At 48.2% G+C, this 20005-nt stretch overlaps 1 protein-coding gene across 3 annotated transcripts in view; it reads right to left on the reverse strand.

Annotated features, from left to right (window-relative positions):
• Positions 1–302: 302 nt before the first annotated feature.
• The window catches only part of FAM174B (family with sequence similarity 174 member B), a 40761-nt gene continuing 21058 nt past the window's right edge, over positions 303–20005 (reverse strand). For 2 of the 3 annotated variants that reach the window (XM_086364765.1, XM_086364764.1), the window contains 2 exons: positions 17963–18094; positions 303–2010 (listed from right to left, as the gene is read on the reverse strand). In XM_086364765.1, coding sequence (XP_086220891.1) covers positions 2007–2010; positions 17963–18094 — 136 coding nt within the window. In that variant the 3' untranslated portion in view covers positions 303–2006. The remainder of the gene's footprint in view (positions 2011–17962; positions 18095–20005) is intronic. The other variant, XM_086364766.1, reaches the window with a different exon arrangement.

Below are 20005 nucleotides of genomic sequence, written 5' to 3' on the forward strand. Positions count from 1 at the left end.
TCCTCTCCCACCCCACCCTCCCTTCTTCCCACTGCCCGGGACCCCACTCCCCCCAGTTCCAGTCGACACAAAGGCCGGCCTGCCTACTTCACCTTGCCGCCTCTCCACCAGCGAGGGGTGCGCAGTGGACAAAGCAGGGCAGTGTGCCACGCCCCTGGGATATTTTTCTAAACTCCCAGGACCAGGGACCTGCCCATGGTCCCCCATCTCTGCCCCTCCCAGCCTCAGGCCCACCTCTCTGATCACAGGAAGGCACCCTACTGGACTCCCAGCTCAGAAAACATTCAAGGCAATGCACACAGTTTGCGCCAGAAGGGTTTTTATTTAAGAGCCTGTGGTGCCAGAGCCCTGGCATCTGGAAGGTCATCCTTGGGGGCTGCCTCTGCCAGGCCCGGCAAGCACCTGGCATTTACGCGTCAGGCAGAAGAACCAGCTTCTCCGAGGATGGAAAGGCAAGTGGGAGCCGTGGCTCCAGTTCGAAGGTTCTGAGGGCACACAGCTCCCAGGTGCCCCGGCCCACTGAGTCACCCCCCGCGAGGACACAGTAGATGGCAGACAAAGCTGTCCCAGCCCTCCAGCAAACAGGGCAGAGAAAGGGAGAAGGGAGGCCAGTGAAAGCAGTGTGGTCACGGGAGGCGCCAAGGGGCAGCGGGCCCCCACCTTCAGGCTGGCCATCCCCAAGCATCGTCCTCCGTCCCCCACAGGCCAGCGAGTCAGCCTGGCAGGCCCAGCTGGGCTTGGGAGCCAGGGGACCCCAAAGCAGGGCAGCCCCCTTCTCAGGAAACTGAAGAATTTGAATAGAGGAGGCAAGTGGGAAAAGGCTAGAGTTTTTCATCCCAAGCGGTGGAGCAGCCAATACACAGGCAAATATGGGAACCCTGCAGAACACCAGGAAAGAGATAGAAAAATTTTAAAAACATCCTTCCAGAAAGAACAGAGTCCCCCGCACCCCAAGGCACTGCCTGGAGACTTTAGCCAGAAGGACACTGGGAGACGGGAGGCCTCTAGCGTCCCGAGAAGTCAGCCCGAGGCCCCGCTTCCAGAAGCCAGCAAGTGTTGGGCGCTCGAGCTGTGGGACAGCCCACCGCCCAGACCCCCGGCCCCACCTGCGGGAGGGGCCCGCCTGCTCTCAGCACCTGTACCCGGGTGGGCTCCTGGACCAGCCTGGCCTGGACCAACAGTCCCTGGCAGGGGTTTTTTATCAGCCAACCAGATCACCATTCAAATTATCACAGTGATTTTTTGTTGTTTTAATTCCATTTCTAAGACCAACGTAGAACGGTGACGGGGCAGAGAAACAACGGATGTTACTAACTGAAGACGGGTGAGCACTTTCTCTTTGGAGATGGAGAAATTATCTCACGTACACACACACACACACACACACTCACACACTCACTCACAGCAAACACAGGTAGAGGTCTCTCCCTGATACTCAGAATTCTTTGTGAGCTAGCCATGGCCAGTTCTGCTGAACCCTTTGGGAAAAGGAAAGAAAAGGAACCACAAGCACTGGTTTACACCTTGTACGAGCTGAGCAGCTCTACGCCCCGCGCTCTAAAACTTGGACACAGCCACCACCAACGAAAGGCCAGCGCTCCAGCAAGCCCAGAAAAACCACGTCCAAAACATCGCTGATCCAGGAGAGCGGACTGTCGGAAACCCTTGGGTCCTTGGTCACTTCTGATGTCTCTCACTTTCGTCGACAGAGTTGCTTTAAAATTATTTTTAAAAACAGCCTGTTTCCACCCCTTAGCACGGCAAAAGCCCTCTCGGGGAAGAAAGGAAGGGGTGACATTTTAAAGGGGCGTCCGGAGGGTGGTGTCTCCTGCAGTGACACACAGAGCCGATGTTGCACACACACACACACAGGAGTGTGCCAGAGTTGCACAAATAATGTTTGTTTTGGTTTCAACACCTCGGATGGGACAGCTTCCAGATCTTTCACACCCCGAGCCTCAGCTGACCAGCTTGCCACAGGACGCCGACACGCTGGTGAACAAGTTTTACCTAAAAGAAGAGGAAGAACAAGTCAGTGGCCTCTGGCAGAGCCGCACACCCACTGCCACCCCTCCCTAACCACGGCCATCCCCCAGGCCACATAATCACTGTCACCATGGCAGGGCAGATGGCACCCTTCTGCTGGATGGCACCCCTCCAGCAGCACTTCCTGAGCTGCCACCCCACCTCTATTCCCATCACACTGAAAAGCCGTCTTTTCAGTTTTTGAAAACTCCACCCTCCTCAACTCCAGGACCTTTGAACGTGCTGCCTGCAATGCACAACCACTCCTCCAGGTAACGCCTTCCCTTCGCTCGGCTCCCAGCTCAGCAGCCTTTCCTAAGTCCCCACACAGACCTCTGTACACAACCTCTCTTCTTGTAACCCTCCTTCTTAGCACTCCTGCGGGTATTTACACCAGGGCTTGGAGAAGGAATTGGCAACCCACTCCAGTATTCTTGCCTGGAAAACCCCACAGACGGAGGAGCCTGGTAGGCTACAGTCCATGGGGTCGCAAAGAGCTGGACACGACTGAGCGACTTCACTCACTCACTCAGCAAGCTCTCCCTGTTTAGAAGTCCGGAGAGTACTAAATATTTTTTTGCTTTTCAGGTCCTTTAGTTTTTGTGGCAGCTGCTCGACCTAACTGCTAGAAATGCTTGGCATGGCTGAGTTTCAATAAAACCTTATTTGTGGATGCCGGGGTTTGAACTGCATTTAAGTTTTACATGTCATGAAACGTTATTCTTCTTTTGATTCTCTTTCAACCATCAAAACTGTAAAAATCATTCTTGGCTCAGGAGTCGTAAAAAAAACAGGCAGTAGGCCAGGTTTGGTCTGGGGGCCGTAAGCTGCCGGCCCCTGGTTTGTGGATTATGACTTGTGGTTTATGTAATAATCTGATTGATGTCTGTCTCTTGCTTAAACTGGGAGCTCCCTGCAGATGAGATGCTTGTCTGAACTTGTTCACCTTTAAACACCAGCACCAAGCACAGCATCAGACAATTGTAGGGGGTGCAAGAGATATTTGTGCAATGATCAAGGAAAGCTGAAAGACTAAATCTATTCAAGACATCATCCAAAGACTTACAAAAGGAGGGAAAATCTGAGACGTGTCCATCTATTAACGTTTAAATGTGGACATTATATAATCTGGGCTTCCCAGCAATAAAGAATCCACCTGCCAGTGCAGGAGACATGGGTTCAATTCCTGGGTCAGGAAGATATTCTGGAGAAGGAAATGGCAACCATTCCAGTATTCTTATCTGGGAAATCCCATCAACAGAGGAGCTTAGTGGGCTACAGTCCATGGGGTCGCAAAAGAGTAGGACATGACTGAGCAGCTAAACAATGATAAAATCACATGAAAAAATAGTAGGGACTTATTAGAACTTATAAAATAACAAACTTCTCTGCATGATATTACTGTTGTTCAGTTGCTAGATTGTGTCTGACTCTTTTCAACCCCATGGACTGCAGCATGCCAGGCTTCTCTGTCCTTCACAGTCTCCCAGAGTTGGCTCAGACGCATGTCCACTGAGTCAGTGATGCCATCCAACCATCTCATCTTCTGTCACCCTCTTCTCCTCCTGCCTTCAATCTTTCTCAGCATCAAGGTCTTTTCCAGTGAGTTGGCTCTTCAAGTGAGGTGGCCAAAATTTTGGAGCTTCAGCTTCAGCATCAGTCCTTCCAATGAATATTCAGGCTTTATTTCCTTTAGGATTGACTGGTTTGATCTCCTTGTTGTCCAAGGGACTCTCAAGAGTCTTCTCCAGCAGCACAACTCGAAAGCATCAATTCTTCAGCACTCAGCCTTCATTATGATCCAACTCTCACATCTGTAGATGAGTTCTAGAAAAACCACAGCTTTGATGTTATCCCAAATATAAATATCAGGTAGCTAATTACTGAAAGATATGGACATCCTATTTTTAGGAAATGCATACTTTATTTTGGGGGGAAGGGACATGATACACGCAACTTATTTCAAATGGTCCAGAAAAAAATAACCTGAACACACAGAGCCACCATAAGGCAAATGAGGCAAAATATTAAAATAGGAAAATCTAGGTAAAGTGTATCTGGGTGTTCCCTATACTCTATTTGTTTTGCAACATTTTTTAACTTTGAAATTATTTCCAATTAAAAAAAAAGGTGGGGGTATCCTCGTACTGTCCACTAGGGTCCCCTACTCAACAGAGTAGAGAAGAGAAAGATAAATCCCCATGGCCACGTCCACACTGTGAAGGCTTAGATCACCCACATGCCCCCTTCTTTGGGTTGGGGAGTGGGCGGCTCACTCCCATTGACTGACATCCACAATCTACAGAGCCAAGGCACTCACCCCCACTCTACAGACGCAGCCTGAGGAACTCCCAGCAGCCCTGACCCCACCATCAGGCTCTCCACTGCATCCGGCTGCAAGTTCAGTGTTGAGCGTGAAGGGCAGGGGCCAAGACACTGGAGACAGAGCAGCAAAGGTTTCCTAAAATGAGAATCGGACCAGAGTAAAGGGGCCCGATTCCCAAGAGCTATCCCCGAGCAGACATGCATGTGAACAGAAGCACAAGCCAGTGAGCCTGCTGAATCTGGAAAAAGCAGACTGTCAGCGCTCACAGAGATGTGAACTTTACATACCACCAGTGCGCTGAAAATTCCCTTTCACTGGCATCCCCAAATTGCCATTTAGTTGAACTGCATCTTCCAGATGCCCTGAGGGCCCACCCCTGATTCTCTGATAGGTTCTCTGCCTGCACCCCGTCCCCTGCCACATACACCATGTGCAGCTGTTGATACCCCTTGTGTTTATAGGAATAAACACCCTCGTGTGCACACACACACACACACACACAGAGCCGGTAGAACTGGATCAAGAGGAGGGGAGCCCACGAGGAATCAAGCACATCGGATTCCTCAGGCTCCCTCTCCAGCGGAACTAAACCTCGGAGGCTGCTCCCGGACAAAGGAAACAGACCTGCTCATCCAGCCCACAGGGAGTTCTGGGGGCGTATACCAGCACCCCTGAGGTCACCGGCTCTGGATCTCAAGTCTGAGCGCTGTGCTCAGCTGTGCTTCAGACTCCACTGCTACCAGGACTTGGGAAGTCCTGGGGAAAACCAAGATGGGGATTGGGGTGAGGAGGCTGGCCGTAAAGTCCCCACTCTCTTCTTTTCACCCCGCTGTTTCCCTGAGGCCATGAACTTTGGGGTGCTCTCCTGGGGAGGGGCCTAGGTTCACAGCTGTAGGCCACCTGGTTAGCTTAAGTCACTTCCATCGTGCCCGACTCTTTGTGACTTAAGCTCCTCTGTCCACAGGATTCTCCAGGCAAGAATACCAAAGTGGGTTGCCATGCCCTCTTCCAGGGAATCTTTCCAACCCAAGGATCGAACCTGCATCTCTCACGTCTCCTGCATGGGCAGGTGGATTCCTTCTGGTTGGTGCCACCTGGTTAGTCCCACATCTGCTCAAAGCTGCACCTGTCGACATGCCATTATTTCTTCCTCCAATGCCCTCACACTCCCCCCTGCCCGTTAATCGGCTCCAGGCTCACTCCCCGGTCCTTCCTAACCCCTTGTAAGCTTCATCTCCACTGGGAAGGGGTGCCAGCAAGACGAGACCCTCCTGGAGGCCCACAGAGCCCTGTGTGACCAGGTCCTCTTGTGAGAGTCTGTGTTTCTGCCGTCTCGCCATCTCAGCCCAGAACCTGCACTCACCGTGATCTGGGCACACACAGAAGGTGATGGGCAGAGACTCCCAAGGGGGCTCTCTGGGTCCTTTCCCTCCTCCAGAGCAGCCAAACCACTGCTGACATCCTTGCTTTGTCATTAAGGCCAACCAGAAAGGGGGTCCGATCTGACCCTGTCCCCACCCTTCCTGGAGACTCCAGGTGAAGGCATGTTTAGGCACCATGAGATATGTTTATTCCCTTCAGATTTGTAACTAACCTGCATGACGATGCTGGGTTATAGCCATCCCAGAAAAGGAGAGACACTCCCCAACCTGTCCCTGTCCCATGCTTCACAGGAAGCTTATCTGTGGGTACAAAGAGCCCTCCACAGGGGACCAGCTGTCTGGGAACCAGGATGCCTCAGAAGGACAGCACAGCAGGCATGGGAATAAATGATGGAGAAGCCAGGCGGGAGGCCGGGCTGCACATATGAGTGCTCTGGAGACGGGCAGACAGGAGGACCCCACCACCCTGTGCCAGGGGCCCCAGGCAGTCCCCCTGCTTTGATCCCACCACGCCGACCACAGAAAAGAACAACCCAACAGCGCGGCAAGCTTCTACCAAAGCTCTGTCGGCGAGGACTGTGTGTGTTCCTTCCCTTTCCCCCCTTTTCACGCCTGATTCTCACACAGCACTGTAAACCGTATATGTACGTAAGCAGGCCATCAATCAAATTCACTGAAACGTGGACGGGCCTAGAGATTATCGTACGAGGTGAAGTAAGTCAGAAAGAGAGAGACAAATACCACAGGATGTCACTCAAAAGTGGAATCGAAGAAAATGACACAAACGAGTTTCTACACAAAGCAGAAACTGATCCACAGACACAGAAAACAAACTTATGGTTATCGAAAGGGAAAGACAGGAGGGAAAACTTAGGAGTCTGGGATTAATACATGCACACTGCTATATATAAAACAGGGGTTCCCAGGTGGTGCTAGTGGTGAAGAATCCACCTGCCAGGGCAGCAGATGTAAGAGACGTGGGTTTGATCCCTGGGTCAACAGAAGATCCCCTGGAGAAGGAATGGCAACCCACTTCAGTATTCTTGCCTGGACAATTCCATAGCCAAAGGAGCCTGGTGGGCTACTGTCCATGGGGTCACAAAGAGTCAGACACAACTGGGCACGAACGTATATATAAAATAGATAACCAACAAGGATCTGCCGTACAGCACAGGGAACTATACTCAAGGTTTTGTAATAACCTATGAGGGGAAAGAATCTGAAATAGAACAGATATATGTATATGTATAACTGAATCACTTTGGCTGTACACCTGAAACTAACACATTGTAAATCAACTATACTTCAATAAAAAAAGAGAGTCACTGAGCAGTAAATTTTCATCACCACACAAATTCCTGTTTCCATAGTCTCCCTCCTCATAGACATAAAACTCAACTAGTTTTAAGGGGCACAATACCTTAGCTGAGAACTGCCCCCAAAATGCCAGTATTGCGATTCAAAGAAACAAAAATGCCTCAGGAGACACTCATTTACATATAACACGTAAGCTCAGCATTCTGCAAGCAAGAGGGCTGGCAGAGAGTTAGTCAGACTGCTTTGGGGATGGCCTCTGAGGTTGCTTCAGGTCCAGGTAGGATGCCCTGGGGGAATCCACCTGGCAATGCAGGAGACACATGTTTGATTCCTGATTCAGGACGATCCCCTGGAGAAGGAAATGGAAACCCACTTCAGTATGCTTGCCTGGAAAACCCCATGGGCAGAGGAGCTTGCTGGGCTACAGTCCACAGGGTTGCAAAAGAGTCGACATGACTGAGAGACTCAACAACAACAGGATGCTCCAGCACCCTTGGGGAGCTGGCAGGTCCTCGGGTCCCCTCTGATTCCTCCCAGGCCCCAGCAGCTCAGGGTACCCACTGCCTCTGCAGCTGTCCCCACGCTGACACTCCAACAGCCTCACTCCTCATCCTCAGGAGATGAGGGCTTGTGGGGCGAGCCAATGGGCTTTCCCAGCTCGAGGATTCAAGAAGTCATTGCCCTGAGTGTGCTTAGCAGGGACTTAGCTTTGGCACTGCCCTAGGGTGGCCGTGGGGACCCAGGTCCTGGACCTCAGTCTAGGATAACCAAATCAAATCTGTTTTCTCCCTCTCCTCCCACAGCCTCCAGGGGCCTCTGGCTGCAAACAGCCACTGAACGCATTTTGTTCCAAAGATAAGATGATGCTAGGCACAGCCCCCAGAGGTACAGGGGACATCTCGTGTGTTTCTAATTATATTCTCTCCGGTAGCCCTATCCAGGAAAAGGTGGGTGGCAGGCATCTCTGGAACACACATCGGCACTCCCACGGGTCACATCTTTTCCAGACTTAAGACGCAGAGGAACTGAACCCTCCCTCCCGGCCCCAGGGAACCAGTCTGGCGAGAGCCGTGTGTTCTCCAAGCAGAGCGCTTTTGAGCTGTGCTGGTCACAGCTGCTGGTGCCGCCTACCAGATGGAGAAAGAGTAGCATCCGCTTGCCCCTGGGGTTGCCCAGAGGATGTCACAAAAGGCCTCAGTAATAAATCGGGGAGGTACAGAGGCCCATAGCATCAGCCACCATATACGCTAGGCCAACCAAGCTCAAATGCATGCAACCAGGATGCAAATGCCTTTTGAAATAAGGAATCATTTCAAAACCCCAGGGTTCTCTGCACTCCACTAAGCCATCATTTCTCTCTTCCAATTAGCCTTTTTAAGTACAGAGTTGGAAATTCTTTTCCGCAGACTCTCTTCCCTCCTCCCACACATGCACGTTTGTGTGCTTAGTCGCTCAATCATGTCTGACTCTTTGCAGCCCCGTGGACTGTAGCCCACCAAGCTCCTCTGTCTCTGGAATTCTCCAAGCAAGAATACGAGAGTGGGTAGCTATTTCCTTCTCCAGGGGATCTGCCTGACCCTGGGGTTGAACCTGTGTCTCTTAAGCCTCCTGCACTGGCAGGCGGGTTCTCTACCACTGCACCACATGGGCAGCCCCTTTCCCTCCCCGCACCTGGCCCTAGACGTTGGGGTTCTAACCTCACACGTTGTAACATCTCGGTGCCATGGGAACCTGGGAGGAGAGCTGCCCACGGAAGCCTTGCCCTGCGTGCCTTCTCTCCACCCCACCTCCTGCCTGGCTGATGCTCATGGGCTCTAAGTGAGATGTTATCCGAGCCACAAGCGTAATACAAGGCAGGGTACCACCTTACCACCCGGGCGCCAGAAACACGATTTTCCTCTTTGCACTCATTCATAAAACCAACTAAAGTCATGATTCAGCCACATCCGATTTAAATGTAGTCTGTTTCCCAGCAGGAACCAAAAACTTTAGCTGAGTTATGTCTAAACAGGAAAGATGAGGACCGGTGAGCAGACCATCACGTGTAGACAGAGAAGGTCTCAAAAGCACTAAAGCCGACATCAAACCAGCCTTAACATCCTTGTTCTTTCAAACGTATTGACCTAAAAAGTGGTTTGTGACATGCCATTCAGGTGGAAAACCGTTCCAAAACTATGTGGGTAACACAGTCCTATTTCTGTCAAAAAAAAAAAAGGATTCTACAGGTACGTACTCACACACACTCTAGTGGTTATCGTTAAGTAGTGAGAGTAAAGGTAATTTTATTTTTCCTTTTTTTAAATCTGTAATCTCCATAGCATACATTACATCTGTAATAAGAAAAGCTATGACCCAGTCTTTGTCTTTTTCAATGACCGAAGGTCTTCGAGCCCAAGGACTAGAGGGGTCTTTTGTCGGATGACTCGGCCCCAAGTTCACGCACATCCTCACAAACGGCACCAACTTCTCACAGGAACCACTTGAAGCCCATCGTCCTTCACAACAAACAGGGAGGCAGGGTAGTGCCTGGCACTGATAAGGAGAGCCTGAGGGAGGCAGCTGAAGTAGATAAGATTACAGAATAAATGCTAACGTCAAGGCAGCTGAAAATAGAGGAGCTGAATAGCCGATGGAAGAAGTTAGAAAAAAAAAGAACAGAATGCACTCAAGGAAAGCTTAAGGTAGAGAAGCAGAAATCAACTGAAATCGAAAATGATAATATAATAGAAAGGATCAAAGAAACCAAAAGTTGGTTCTTTGTACAGATAAAATTAAATGTACAGCAAGACTGATCTAGAAAAAGGAGAAAAGACAAACAAGCAATATTATTATCGGAGAAGGCAATGGCGTCCCACTCCAGTACTCTTGCCTGGAAAATCCCATGGACGGAGGAGCCTGGTGGGCTGCAGTCCATGGGGTCACGAAGAGTTGGACACGACTGAGCGACTTCACTTTCAAGCAATATTAAGAATGCAAAGGGGAGACTTTTCTGGTGGTGCAGTGGCTAAGACTCCATGCTCCCAAGGCAGAGGGCCCGGGTTCAATCCCTGGTCAGAGAACGAGATCCCACGTGCTGCAAATAAAGATTACACGTGCCACAGCTAAAACCTGACAGAGCCAAATAAACAAATACTTCAAAAACAACAATGAAAAAGAATGAAAAGGGGACCATGACTACACACGGGACAAAGAATAAAAAGATGATAAAAAGAGAACATTGTGAATAACCTTAGACGATACATTTGAAAACGTGGATGACAAGGACAAAATCTCAGAAAAATAAAACCCATCAAAACTGCCCCAAGAACAGGACCTCCCGGTGGTCCAGTGGCTAAGACTCCGTACTCCCAATCCAGGGGGCCCGGGTTCCGTCCCTGGTCAGGGAACTAGCTCCTACATGCCCCAAGTAAAGATCCTGCATGCCCCAACAAGACTGGGCACAGCCAAATAAATAAATAAGTATTTTTTAAAAGCCAAAAAATTGCACCGAGAAGAAACAAAGACTAAATGGTCCTGTAACTATTCAAAGAATTAGACATCAATAGTGTTTTCCAGTCTTCAAACAAAGAAAGCATCAGGGCCCAGACAGTTTTAGCAAATTCTACTAAACGTTTAGAAACAAATAATTCTAATCTGATATTATCTCAGAGAAAAGGAAAATAAGGAACTGCCTCAATTTGTTTTATGAAGCTAATAAAACTTCTACCAAAGCCTGACAGTTCAGTTCAGTCACTGAGTCGTGTCCACAGACTGCAGCAAGCCAGGTTTCCCTGTCCGTCACCAACTCCCAAAGCTTGCTCTAACTCACGTCCACTGAGTCGGTGATGCCATCCAACCATCTCATCCTCTGTTGTCCCCTTCTCCTCCCGCCTTCAATCTTTTCCAGCATCAGGGTCTCTTCCAATGAATCAGTTCTTCGCATCAGGTGGCCAAAGTACTGGAGCTTCTGCATCCGTCCTTCCAATGAATATTCAGGACCGATTTCCTTTAGGATTGACTGGTTTGATCTCCTTGTAGTCCAAGGGACTCTCAAGAGTCTTCTCCAACACCACAGTTCGTGTTCAGCTTTCTTTATAGTCCAGCTCTCACATCCATACATGACTACTGGAAAAACCATGTAATGCAGGCATAAGTGGTTTAACCACTAAGTCATGTCTGATCCTTGGGACCCCATGGACTGTAGCCAGCCAAGCTCCTCTGTCCATGGGATTCTCTAGGCAAGAATACTGGAGTGGGTTGCCATTTCCTTTTCCAGGATTCTTCCCGACCCAGGGATTGAACCTGGGTCTCCTGCATTGCAGGCAGATTCTTTACTGACTGAGCTACAAAGGAAGCACCATAGCTTTGACTAGATGGACCTTTGCCGACAAAGTAATGTCTTTGCTTTTTAATATGCTGGCTAGGTTGGTCATAGCTTTTCTTCCAAGGAGCAAGTGTCTTTAATTTCAGGGCTACAGTCACCATCTACAGTGATTTTGGAGCCCCACAAAATAAAGTCTCTCACTGTTTCCATTGTTTCCCCACCTATTTGCCATGAAGTGATGGGACCAGATGCCATGATCTCAGTTTTCTGAATGTTGAGTTTTAAGCCAACTTTTTCACTCTCCTCTTTCACTTTCATCAAGAAGCCCTTTAGTTCTTCTTCGCTTTCTGCCATAAAGGTGGTGTCATCTGCGTAACTGAGGTTATTGATATTTCTCCCAGCAATCTTGATTCCAGCTTGTGCTTCATCCAGCCCAGCATTTCACATGATGTACTCTGCGTATATGTTAAATAAGCAGGGTGACAAAATACAGCCTTGACATACTTCTTTCCCAATTTGGAACCAGTCTGTTGTTCCATGTCCAGTTCTGCATACAGACCTGCATACAGATTTCTCAGGAGGCAGGTCAGGTGGTTTGGTATTCCCATCTCTTGAAGAATTTTCCATAGTTTGTTGTGATCCACACAGTCCAAGGCTTTGGTGTGGTCAATAAACCAGAAGTATATGTTTTTCTGTAACTCTCTTGCTTTTTCTATGATCCAACAGATGTTGGCAATTTGATCTCGGGTTCCTCTGCCTTTTCTAAAACCATCTTGAACATCTGGAAGTTCATGGTTCACATACTGTTGAAGCCTGGCTTGGAGAATTTTGAGCATTACTTTGCTAGCGTGTGAGATAAGTGCCATTGTGCGGTAGTTTGAACATCCTTTGGCACTGCCTTTCTTTGGGCAAAGCCTGACAAGGACATGACAAAATAGGAAATTTACAAACCAATCTCAGTCTCTAAGAGAAACAAGAAAGTCCTAAGCAAAATATCAGCAAACTGAAGGTAGCACTGTGAATAAAAACATGACCAGGACCAAACTCCTTTTATCTCAGGAATGCAAAATTGATTTAATATTAGGGGAAAAAATCAATAATTATAAGTTCACCACCTTAACAGATTAAAGGAAGAAGTATAATATTCTCAATAGAGCTAGGAAATACATTTAATAAAATCAACATTAGCAAACTGTGAATAGAGGGAAGCTTCTTGGGAAAAAATCTACAAACCCAATACGGTTTGTATAGTATTTGCTATAGCAAACAGTGCAGTTAGTGTCAATACTGAAAGCACAGCTGTTAAGATCAAGAATAAGACAGGATGCCTATTACCATCACTTGTATTTAACAAGGACTTAGAGACCAAGAATGAGTATAAAAAGGCTTTTAAAAATAGGGTAAAATGATGAAGGACTTGAGGGAAAGGGAGGCACTCCCATTAGTCTCACGTGATATATCGACATAGAAAACTCAAAAGAATCCACAGTTACACTACTAGAATTCATAAGAGTTTAATGAGGCTGCTGGATATTTTTTAAATCACCATTTTTAAAAAATCAACTGCATTTCTAGACACCATGGAAAGTAAGAAGGCGACATGTTTTAAAAGGAGGCTCAGATTGAGGTCATGAATAGTGTGGCAGCGGCTTACAGAGGCACTTGTCTTTGAAGCTGTTCCCAAAGTGACAGCAGAGAGAAGCCTGCAGCCCCAGAAGCAGAAACGCAGGCGTGGAGACTGATCCGGTGGGACACGGGGGCCATTACGGTAGATGATCGGGGATGAAAGACTAATATGAAAGGACTTGCTGGGTCCCGACTTTCTGCCCAGAATCGGGGTGGAGGAGAGGCACAGAGGTGCCTGGGGGCCTTAAGTGATTCCTGTATTAAAAATCACCACGGGTGAAAGGCCCCATGCTGCTGCTGTGTGACTTAGAGAACGGAGCGGGGAGCATTACTACAGTGACCAAAGAACACACTCCAGAGCATGGCCACAGACCAGGGAGCAGACTCAGATTCTCAAACAGCAGAAGTATTATCTGCTACCTTAACACCTACCAGGTGGTTCCATGTAATCATCTGCCAAAGTGTCCACTGACAGACGAATAAATAAAGTGTGGTATACATACACACACACAATGGAACACTCCTCAGCACCAAACAGAAAGGAATCATGCCACTTACAAGACCCCAGATGGACCATGAGGGTATCACGTTAAGAGAAGTAAGTCAGACTGAGAAAGACAAATATTGTGTGATCTCACTTATATGTGGAATTTAGAAAAACCAAACTCATAGAAAAGGAGATGAGATTTGCAGTTATCAGAATCAGGGCCCTGGGGATGGGAGAATTGGGCGAAGGCGGTAAAAAAGGTTCAAGCTTCCAGGTGGGAGACGAATACCTCCTGGGAAGGTAATGCACAACGCAATGACCCCACGTAACACTGCTGCATGACGGACCTCAGGGCTGCCTGGAAAGTGGATCCCAGAAGTTCTCATCACAAGGGAAAAAACGGTTTTCTAACTATGTGACGTGCTAGATATCAACTAAACTTATTGTGGCAATCATTTCCCAATACATGTATGTCATATGTTTTCCTTCAACTTATACAGTGCTATGCAAGAAAACTGAAAAAAAAAGTTTTAATTTTGCCTTTGCAAAATTACCCATCATTTACCATCATTTGCCTTTGCTGGTGACTGTCCTAGCCAGGAGCAATGCCAATACAGCACTAATTGTTCCTAGGAAAGGAACTTGCTCTATTGTCTGAAGCACTGAGATTCACTTGGGAAGGTTCTTGGTCTGACAGTGGGTTCTGTATGTTCCTCCTCCTCATGCCATCAGACACGACTTCCACCCAGCCGTGTTCAGACGACAGTAATACTTATATCCAGACCCTCTTCCCACCTATACTCAGGAACAAGCCTACAGTTAAGACTGTCCAGACAGACCATTATAGTTCTTTGCTCAGGCTTTTCTTATGCAGTCAGACCTGGGGCTACCACAAAAATCGCTCCATCCATCGCAGCCCCCAAGGAGTCAGCTCAGACACCAAATATAAATGAGATCCCATTCCATGGCTCAGAATCAGAACAGTCCGTGATCCACTAAAGCCATCCAGGGCTCCCTCCTGTACAATAACCCCAGCAGGCCTGCAGGACGCAGCCAAGCCTTTCCATTGTGACTCAATGAAGACAGCATTGTCTTCACATTTCATTTCGGTGACTTGAATGTGAGATAGATAAAATGGCTTAGCAATAAAATCAGTATAACCACTTCTTATGTACATAGTATTCTGCAGTACAGATGCATATTAGTAATTGTTTTGATTCTTCTCAAAGGGGGCCGTTATTTACCTAAAATGCAAATCATAGTTAATGGTTTGTTCCTCTATATATAACAAACCCATGTCTTAATGTTGTGCATTTCCCATAAAATTTATGTGTGATTCATTAACAACTCTTTTTCCAATATCAGTATGTACGTGAATACAACAGTACATTTTTTTCAGACATGAGTATAAATAAAATAGCATTTGAAAGTAAAAAATATATATGTCAGATTGTAAAACACCTTGGAATATATCTAGCAAAAATTCATAATACATTAATGGAGAAATTTTTGAAAGACATTTCTTAAAATACCTAAATCAATGGGAAGTCATTCCACACTCATGGATGAGAAGAGAGAATATAAAGGGCCTGATTCTCTTTATTTTTTTTTATTGAGGTATAGTTGATATACAGCATTATGTAAGTTACAGGTATGCAATATAATGATTCAAAATTTTTAAAGGAAAAACTTTTAAAGGTTATACTCCATTTATGGTTATTATAAAGTACTGGCTATATTCCCCGTGTGGTGCAATGTATCTCTGTGGCTACTTTTATACCTAGTGGGTTGTACTTCTGAATCCCCGACCCCTATCTTGCCCCTCCCCGTTGCCCTCTCCTCACTGGTAACCACTAGTTTGTTCTCTGTATCTCTGAGTCTGCCTCTTTTTATTTTGTTATATTCACTACTTTGTTGTATTTGTTAATTCCACACATAAGCGATATCATATAATATGTCTTTCTCTGTCAGATGTAGTCCACTTAGTATAAAGGGCTGATTCTCTTTAAATCAATCTACAGAGTCAACACAGCTCTCATCAAAATCTCAAACACTGCTTTCTTGAATCTAACTCATTTATAGCCAAGTACACCCAAGGTCGTGCTAGAAAAGGACAATTCAGGAGAGATATGGATGACCTATATTCACTCCCTGGAGGAAAGACTATGACCAAGCTAGACAGCATATTAAAAAGCAGAGACATTACTTTACTGACAAGGTCCATCTAATCAAAGCTATGGTTTTTCCAGTAGTCATATATGGTTGTGAAAGTTGGACCATAAAAAAAGCTGAGCACCGAAAAACTGATGCTCTTGAACTGTGGTGTTGGAGAAGACTCTTGAGAGTCCCTTGGACTGCAAAGAGATCAAACCAGTCAATCCTAAAGGAAATCAGTCCTGAATATTCATTGGAAGGACTGATGCTAAAGCTGAAGCTCCAATACTTTGGCCATCTGATGTGAAGAGCTGAATCATTGGAAAAGACCCTGATGCTGGGAAAGATTGAAGGCAGGAGGAGAAGGGGACGACAGAGGATGAGATGGTTGGATGGCATCACTGACTCAATGGACATGAGTTTGAGCAAGCTTTGGGAGTTGGCGATGGACAGGGAAGCCTGGCGTGCTGCTGTCCATGGGGTCACAAAGAGTCAGACAGGACTGAGGGACTGAACTGACTGACTTTCTCAGTCATGGGAAATCTGTGTGCGATGTGACTCTTATGGGTCAACCTGACTGGGTGACACGGTTCTCAGATATTTGGTCAAACAGTAGTCTGGGTATATCCAGGAGGGTGTTCTTGCTGAGATTAATGATTGTCTGGATCAACTCAGTAAAGTAGGTTGCCCTCCCCAGCATGGGTAGGTCTCATCCAACCTGTTGAGGGCCTGAACAGCACAAAAGTCAGGATAAGGGGAGATTTGCTCTGTGCCTGTGTTGAGCCAAGACACTGGTCTTCTCCTGTGCTCCCACTGCTCACACCACCGGCTCTTCTGGTTCCCAGGCCTTCAGACCTGGACCTTTGTAACAAACCTCTTCCTGTATGCACATATCCTGTTGATTCTGTTTCCCTACAGAACCCTGTGGGGGAGTGTGGAATCTCCAGATTGGGCCCAGCCTGCATTGGGGTCTCATCTTTGCCACTAAGACCTGAGACCTTGGCCAACCCAGGGCCCCTCTCTGGGTCTCCACACCCTCATCTCTAAACTACATTCACCAGGACCACCCTGGCAGTCTAGTGGTGGGGAGTCCATTTTCCACTGCAGGGGATACAGGTCTGATCACTGGTTGGGGAGCTGGGATCCCACATGGCTCGGGGCAGCGAGGCCCACACATTCTAGACACTAAGCCTGGGTGCTTAGTGGCTCACCAGATTGAGCTCATGGCTCACCCATGAGCCATGGAGAGCCCGTGTGCCCCCACTATAGAGTCCACACCCACACTCTGGAGAGCCCATATGCCGCAGCGTAGGCCAAAGACAGCCATAAATAAACAAATAAACAAATAAACTCCAGTTACCCCAGCTTTCACACTGAGAATCCCACAGACCCAAAAGCAGTACACCCCAAAGGAGCCAAAACCCAGAAGACAATCCTGAAGTCACACAGTCATTCTGACTTTCCATAGGCAACCTTAAAGAAAAACACCAGCCTTTGGAACTCAGCAGTCAGTTCCATCCAAGGAGTAGCCCCCACTCCACACGCTCCATTACCAGCTAACCAAGCCCAAAAGAGCAGTTTCCATTCACGTGCACGGCGTGAGGCACAGGAGGCTGTGTGCACCAGACCCCCGCCAGCCTGTGCTTGGGAAGCTCATAGTCTGAAATCCAGCCCCTCTTCTGCTCCTGTAAAGCTGGTTCCTCCCAATGAGGGAGTCCCGGGTTCAACCCCTGGGTCAGGAAGATCCCCCAGAGAAGGAAACGGCAACCCACTCCAGGATTCTTCCCTGGAGAATCCCATGGACAGAGGAGCCTGGTGGGCTACAGTCCATGGGGTTGCAAAGAGTTGGACACGACTGAGCGGATAACACTTTCACTTTCACTTTAAAGTGTCAGCATCTGGAAAGAGCTGAGAACACCCATTTCCCTGCTGGCTTCCTGGGTGCTGTGCATTCCCAGAAGGGATCAGAGCACTTCTCCCCACGTAAGCAGAACACCCAAGGTCAAAGACAGCCAAAAAACAAGATTATACTCCTGGCCACTCAGTGTCTTCCAAGGTGGACCTCCCCACCTTCCTGAGTCTGTGAGCGCAGGAGGAAGCCGCTGTCCCCACCCAGCCTCTGTTGTTGTCGTTTAGTCACTCAGTCATGTCCCCCTCTTTGTGACCCTGTGGACTGTGGCCCCCAAGGCTCCTCTGTCCATGGGATTTCCCAGGCAAGAATACTGGAGTGGGTTGCCATTTCCCTCTCCAGGGGATCTTCCCGACCCCGGGATCAAATTTGCATCTCTTGCTTGGCAGGTGGATTCTTTCACCACCAAGCCACCAGGGAAGCCCCCCAGTACCTGTATTTGATGTCAAATACTGTGGAGTCCTCGTCCTCATCATCCTCTTCGTTCAGCGGGGCCATTTCCACTCGCTCGGCGGGAGTGGTGATGATGTCATACTTGCGGGTCTTCTTCAGTCTCTTCCCAGACCTGGACGAGGGGAAGCACATGCCTGAGACTAGGGCGATGCCCACTGAAGTCAGCCACGCTGCCACCCCCAGCCCAGCTCCCAGGAGACCTGGCAAAACCCCATCCAGCTCCTTCACTCTGGCCATGGGACCTCGGGCGGGATCCTGACCTCAGCATCCCTCGTTGGTTCTCACCCACAAAGCAAAGATGTGCCCTGAGGGCTATAAAGCCCAGGGATCAGGATCCATAACACCCAAACACAAGATTTTCAAAAGGCAAAGTAAGGCAAAGAAAACCCACGACGAGCCAAAGATCAGAATGTTCACTGTGGATGGAGCTCAGCCACGCCCTGGGCCAGGCCTGAGGCACCTCGTCCCCTCAACCCCCAGCCCCTCACCCTCGCCCCAGCCCTGCTGTGTCGGCAGGTCACTGCTCCAAGCACAGGCGTCACAGCCTGGCACCACCGTGTGCACTGCCCCATGGGCCGCCCAGTGAATCAGAACCCAGGCTGGGCCACTTTCTACCTGCGTGATCACAGGCAAGTCGGTCAATCTCCTGAGGCCTCAGTGTACTCATAAAGAAAATGGGCTGAGAACAAGATCTGTGCCTCACAGGCCAGGGAGGATGAAGTGAGACGAGGCATTCAATCAGCCCAGGCAGCAGGCTCTCAGCAAAAAGGGCTGCTGGTGAAAAGAATCAACAGAGAGGGACTTCCCTCGTGGTCCAGTGGCCAAAACTCCATGCTCTCAGTGCAGGGGGACGGGGTCAATCCCTGGCAGGGAAACTAGAGCCCACATGCCCCAGCTAAAACATCCTGTGTGCCACAACTAAGACCCAGCACAGCCAAATAAATAAATTTTAAGAAAAAGAATCAACAAAAAGGAGTTAAACAGGCTACGCCTCTCTCATATGACAAGGACTTGGACAAATGAGTATTGTTTCCATCACAAGGATTTACATCCATTGGGAGCTGTAACCCTAGGCTTTTACCTCTGGGATGGTAGACGGTCACTGGGGGCCCCCAGGAAACTGCTGAGCAAGCCTTTCGGTCTCCAGTGTCAGACCTTCTCTATGAAGCATGCAGCATTGATCAGGCCACGCTGAGAGTTTATGATGCCACAAGGAACAATATTGTTTTACAACTACTGATGCTCTATGCATTTATTTCTCCACTATTTTGAACTTTTTCCCAAATGCCTTGTATCCTCTGATGTCCTTCTTTTGAAAATAAATATTTGAAACTGTCTGTGAGAAACCAGTCAAACCACCACCACCCCCAAATCATAAATACGGCGCTGAAGAATCATAGTCTCTAAACATGCTTCCCACAGGCCGTAAGCCGTACCTGCATAGAGACCATGTCAAAGACACATGTGGGGTCTCTTTGCCCCCAGCACACAAAACGCCTCAAGAAGTTTGCAAAATAGTGAAAACAGAAGTTCACCTTCAAGTAAGAATTTCTTAGGAACAGCAACTTGCTCTTTTCTTGAAGAAAGAAAGCATTAGTCTCTCAATTGTGTCCAGCTCTTTGCGACCCCATGGACTGTAGCCCGCCAGGCTCCTCTGTCCATGAAATTTTCCAGGCAAGAAGACTGGAGTGGGTTGCCATGCCCTCCTCCAGGGGATCTTCCCAACCCAGAGATCAAACCAAGGTCTCCAGCATTGCAGGCAGATTCTTCACTGTCTGAGCCACCAGGGAAGCCCAGGGAAGCTCTTTTCTTGCCTAGTATTCATCAAAAACATGATTTGTGAAAGGATTATTTACATAGAAAATATATATATTTATCTACACCTTTGACATAAAGCAACCTACATAGCCTATAGTATTTGCTGCCTGCAGTTCTCTGTGTAGAGACTTTGGGGCATCAGGTATACAGCCTGACAACCCCCTAGCCTCATTACAAAGCAATCTGCCATTCTGCTTCCATCACA

The sequence above is a fragment of the Bos grunniens genome, chromosome 21 (genome assembly GCF_055505025.1).
Source record: "Bos grunniens cultivar Pamir isolate PY7600 chromosome 21, Bosgru_T2T1.0, whole genome shotgun sequence".
In the NCBI taxonomy this organism is placed as follows: domain Eukaryota; kingdom Metazoa; phylum Chordata; class Mammalia; order Artiodactyla; family Bovidae; genus Bos; species Bos grunniens.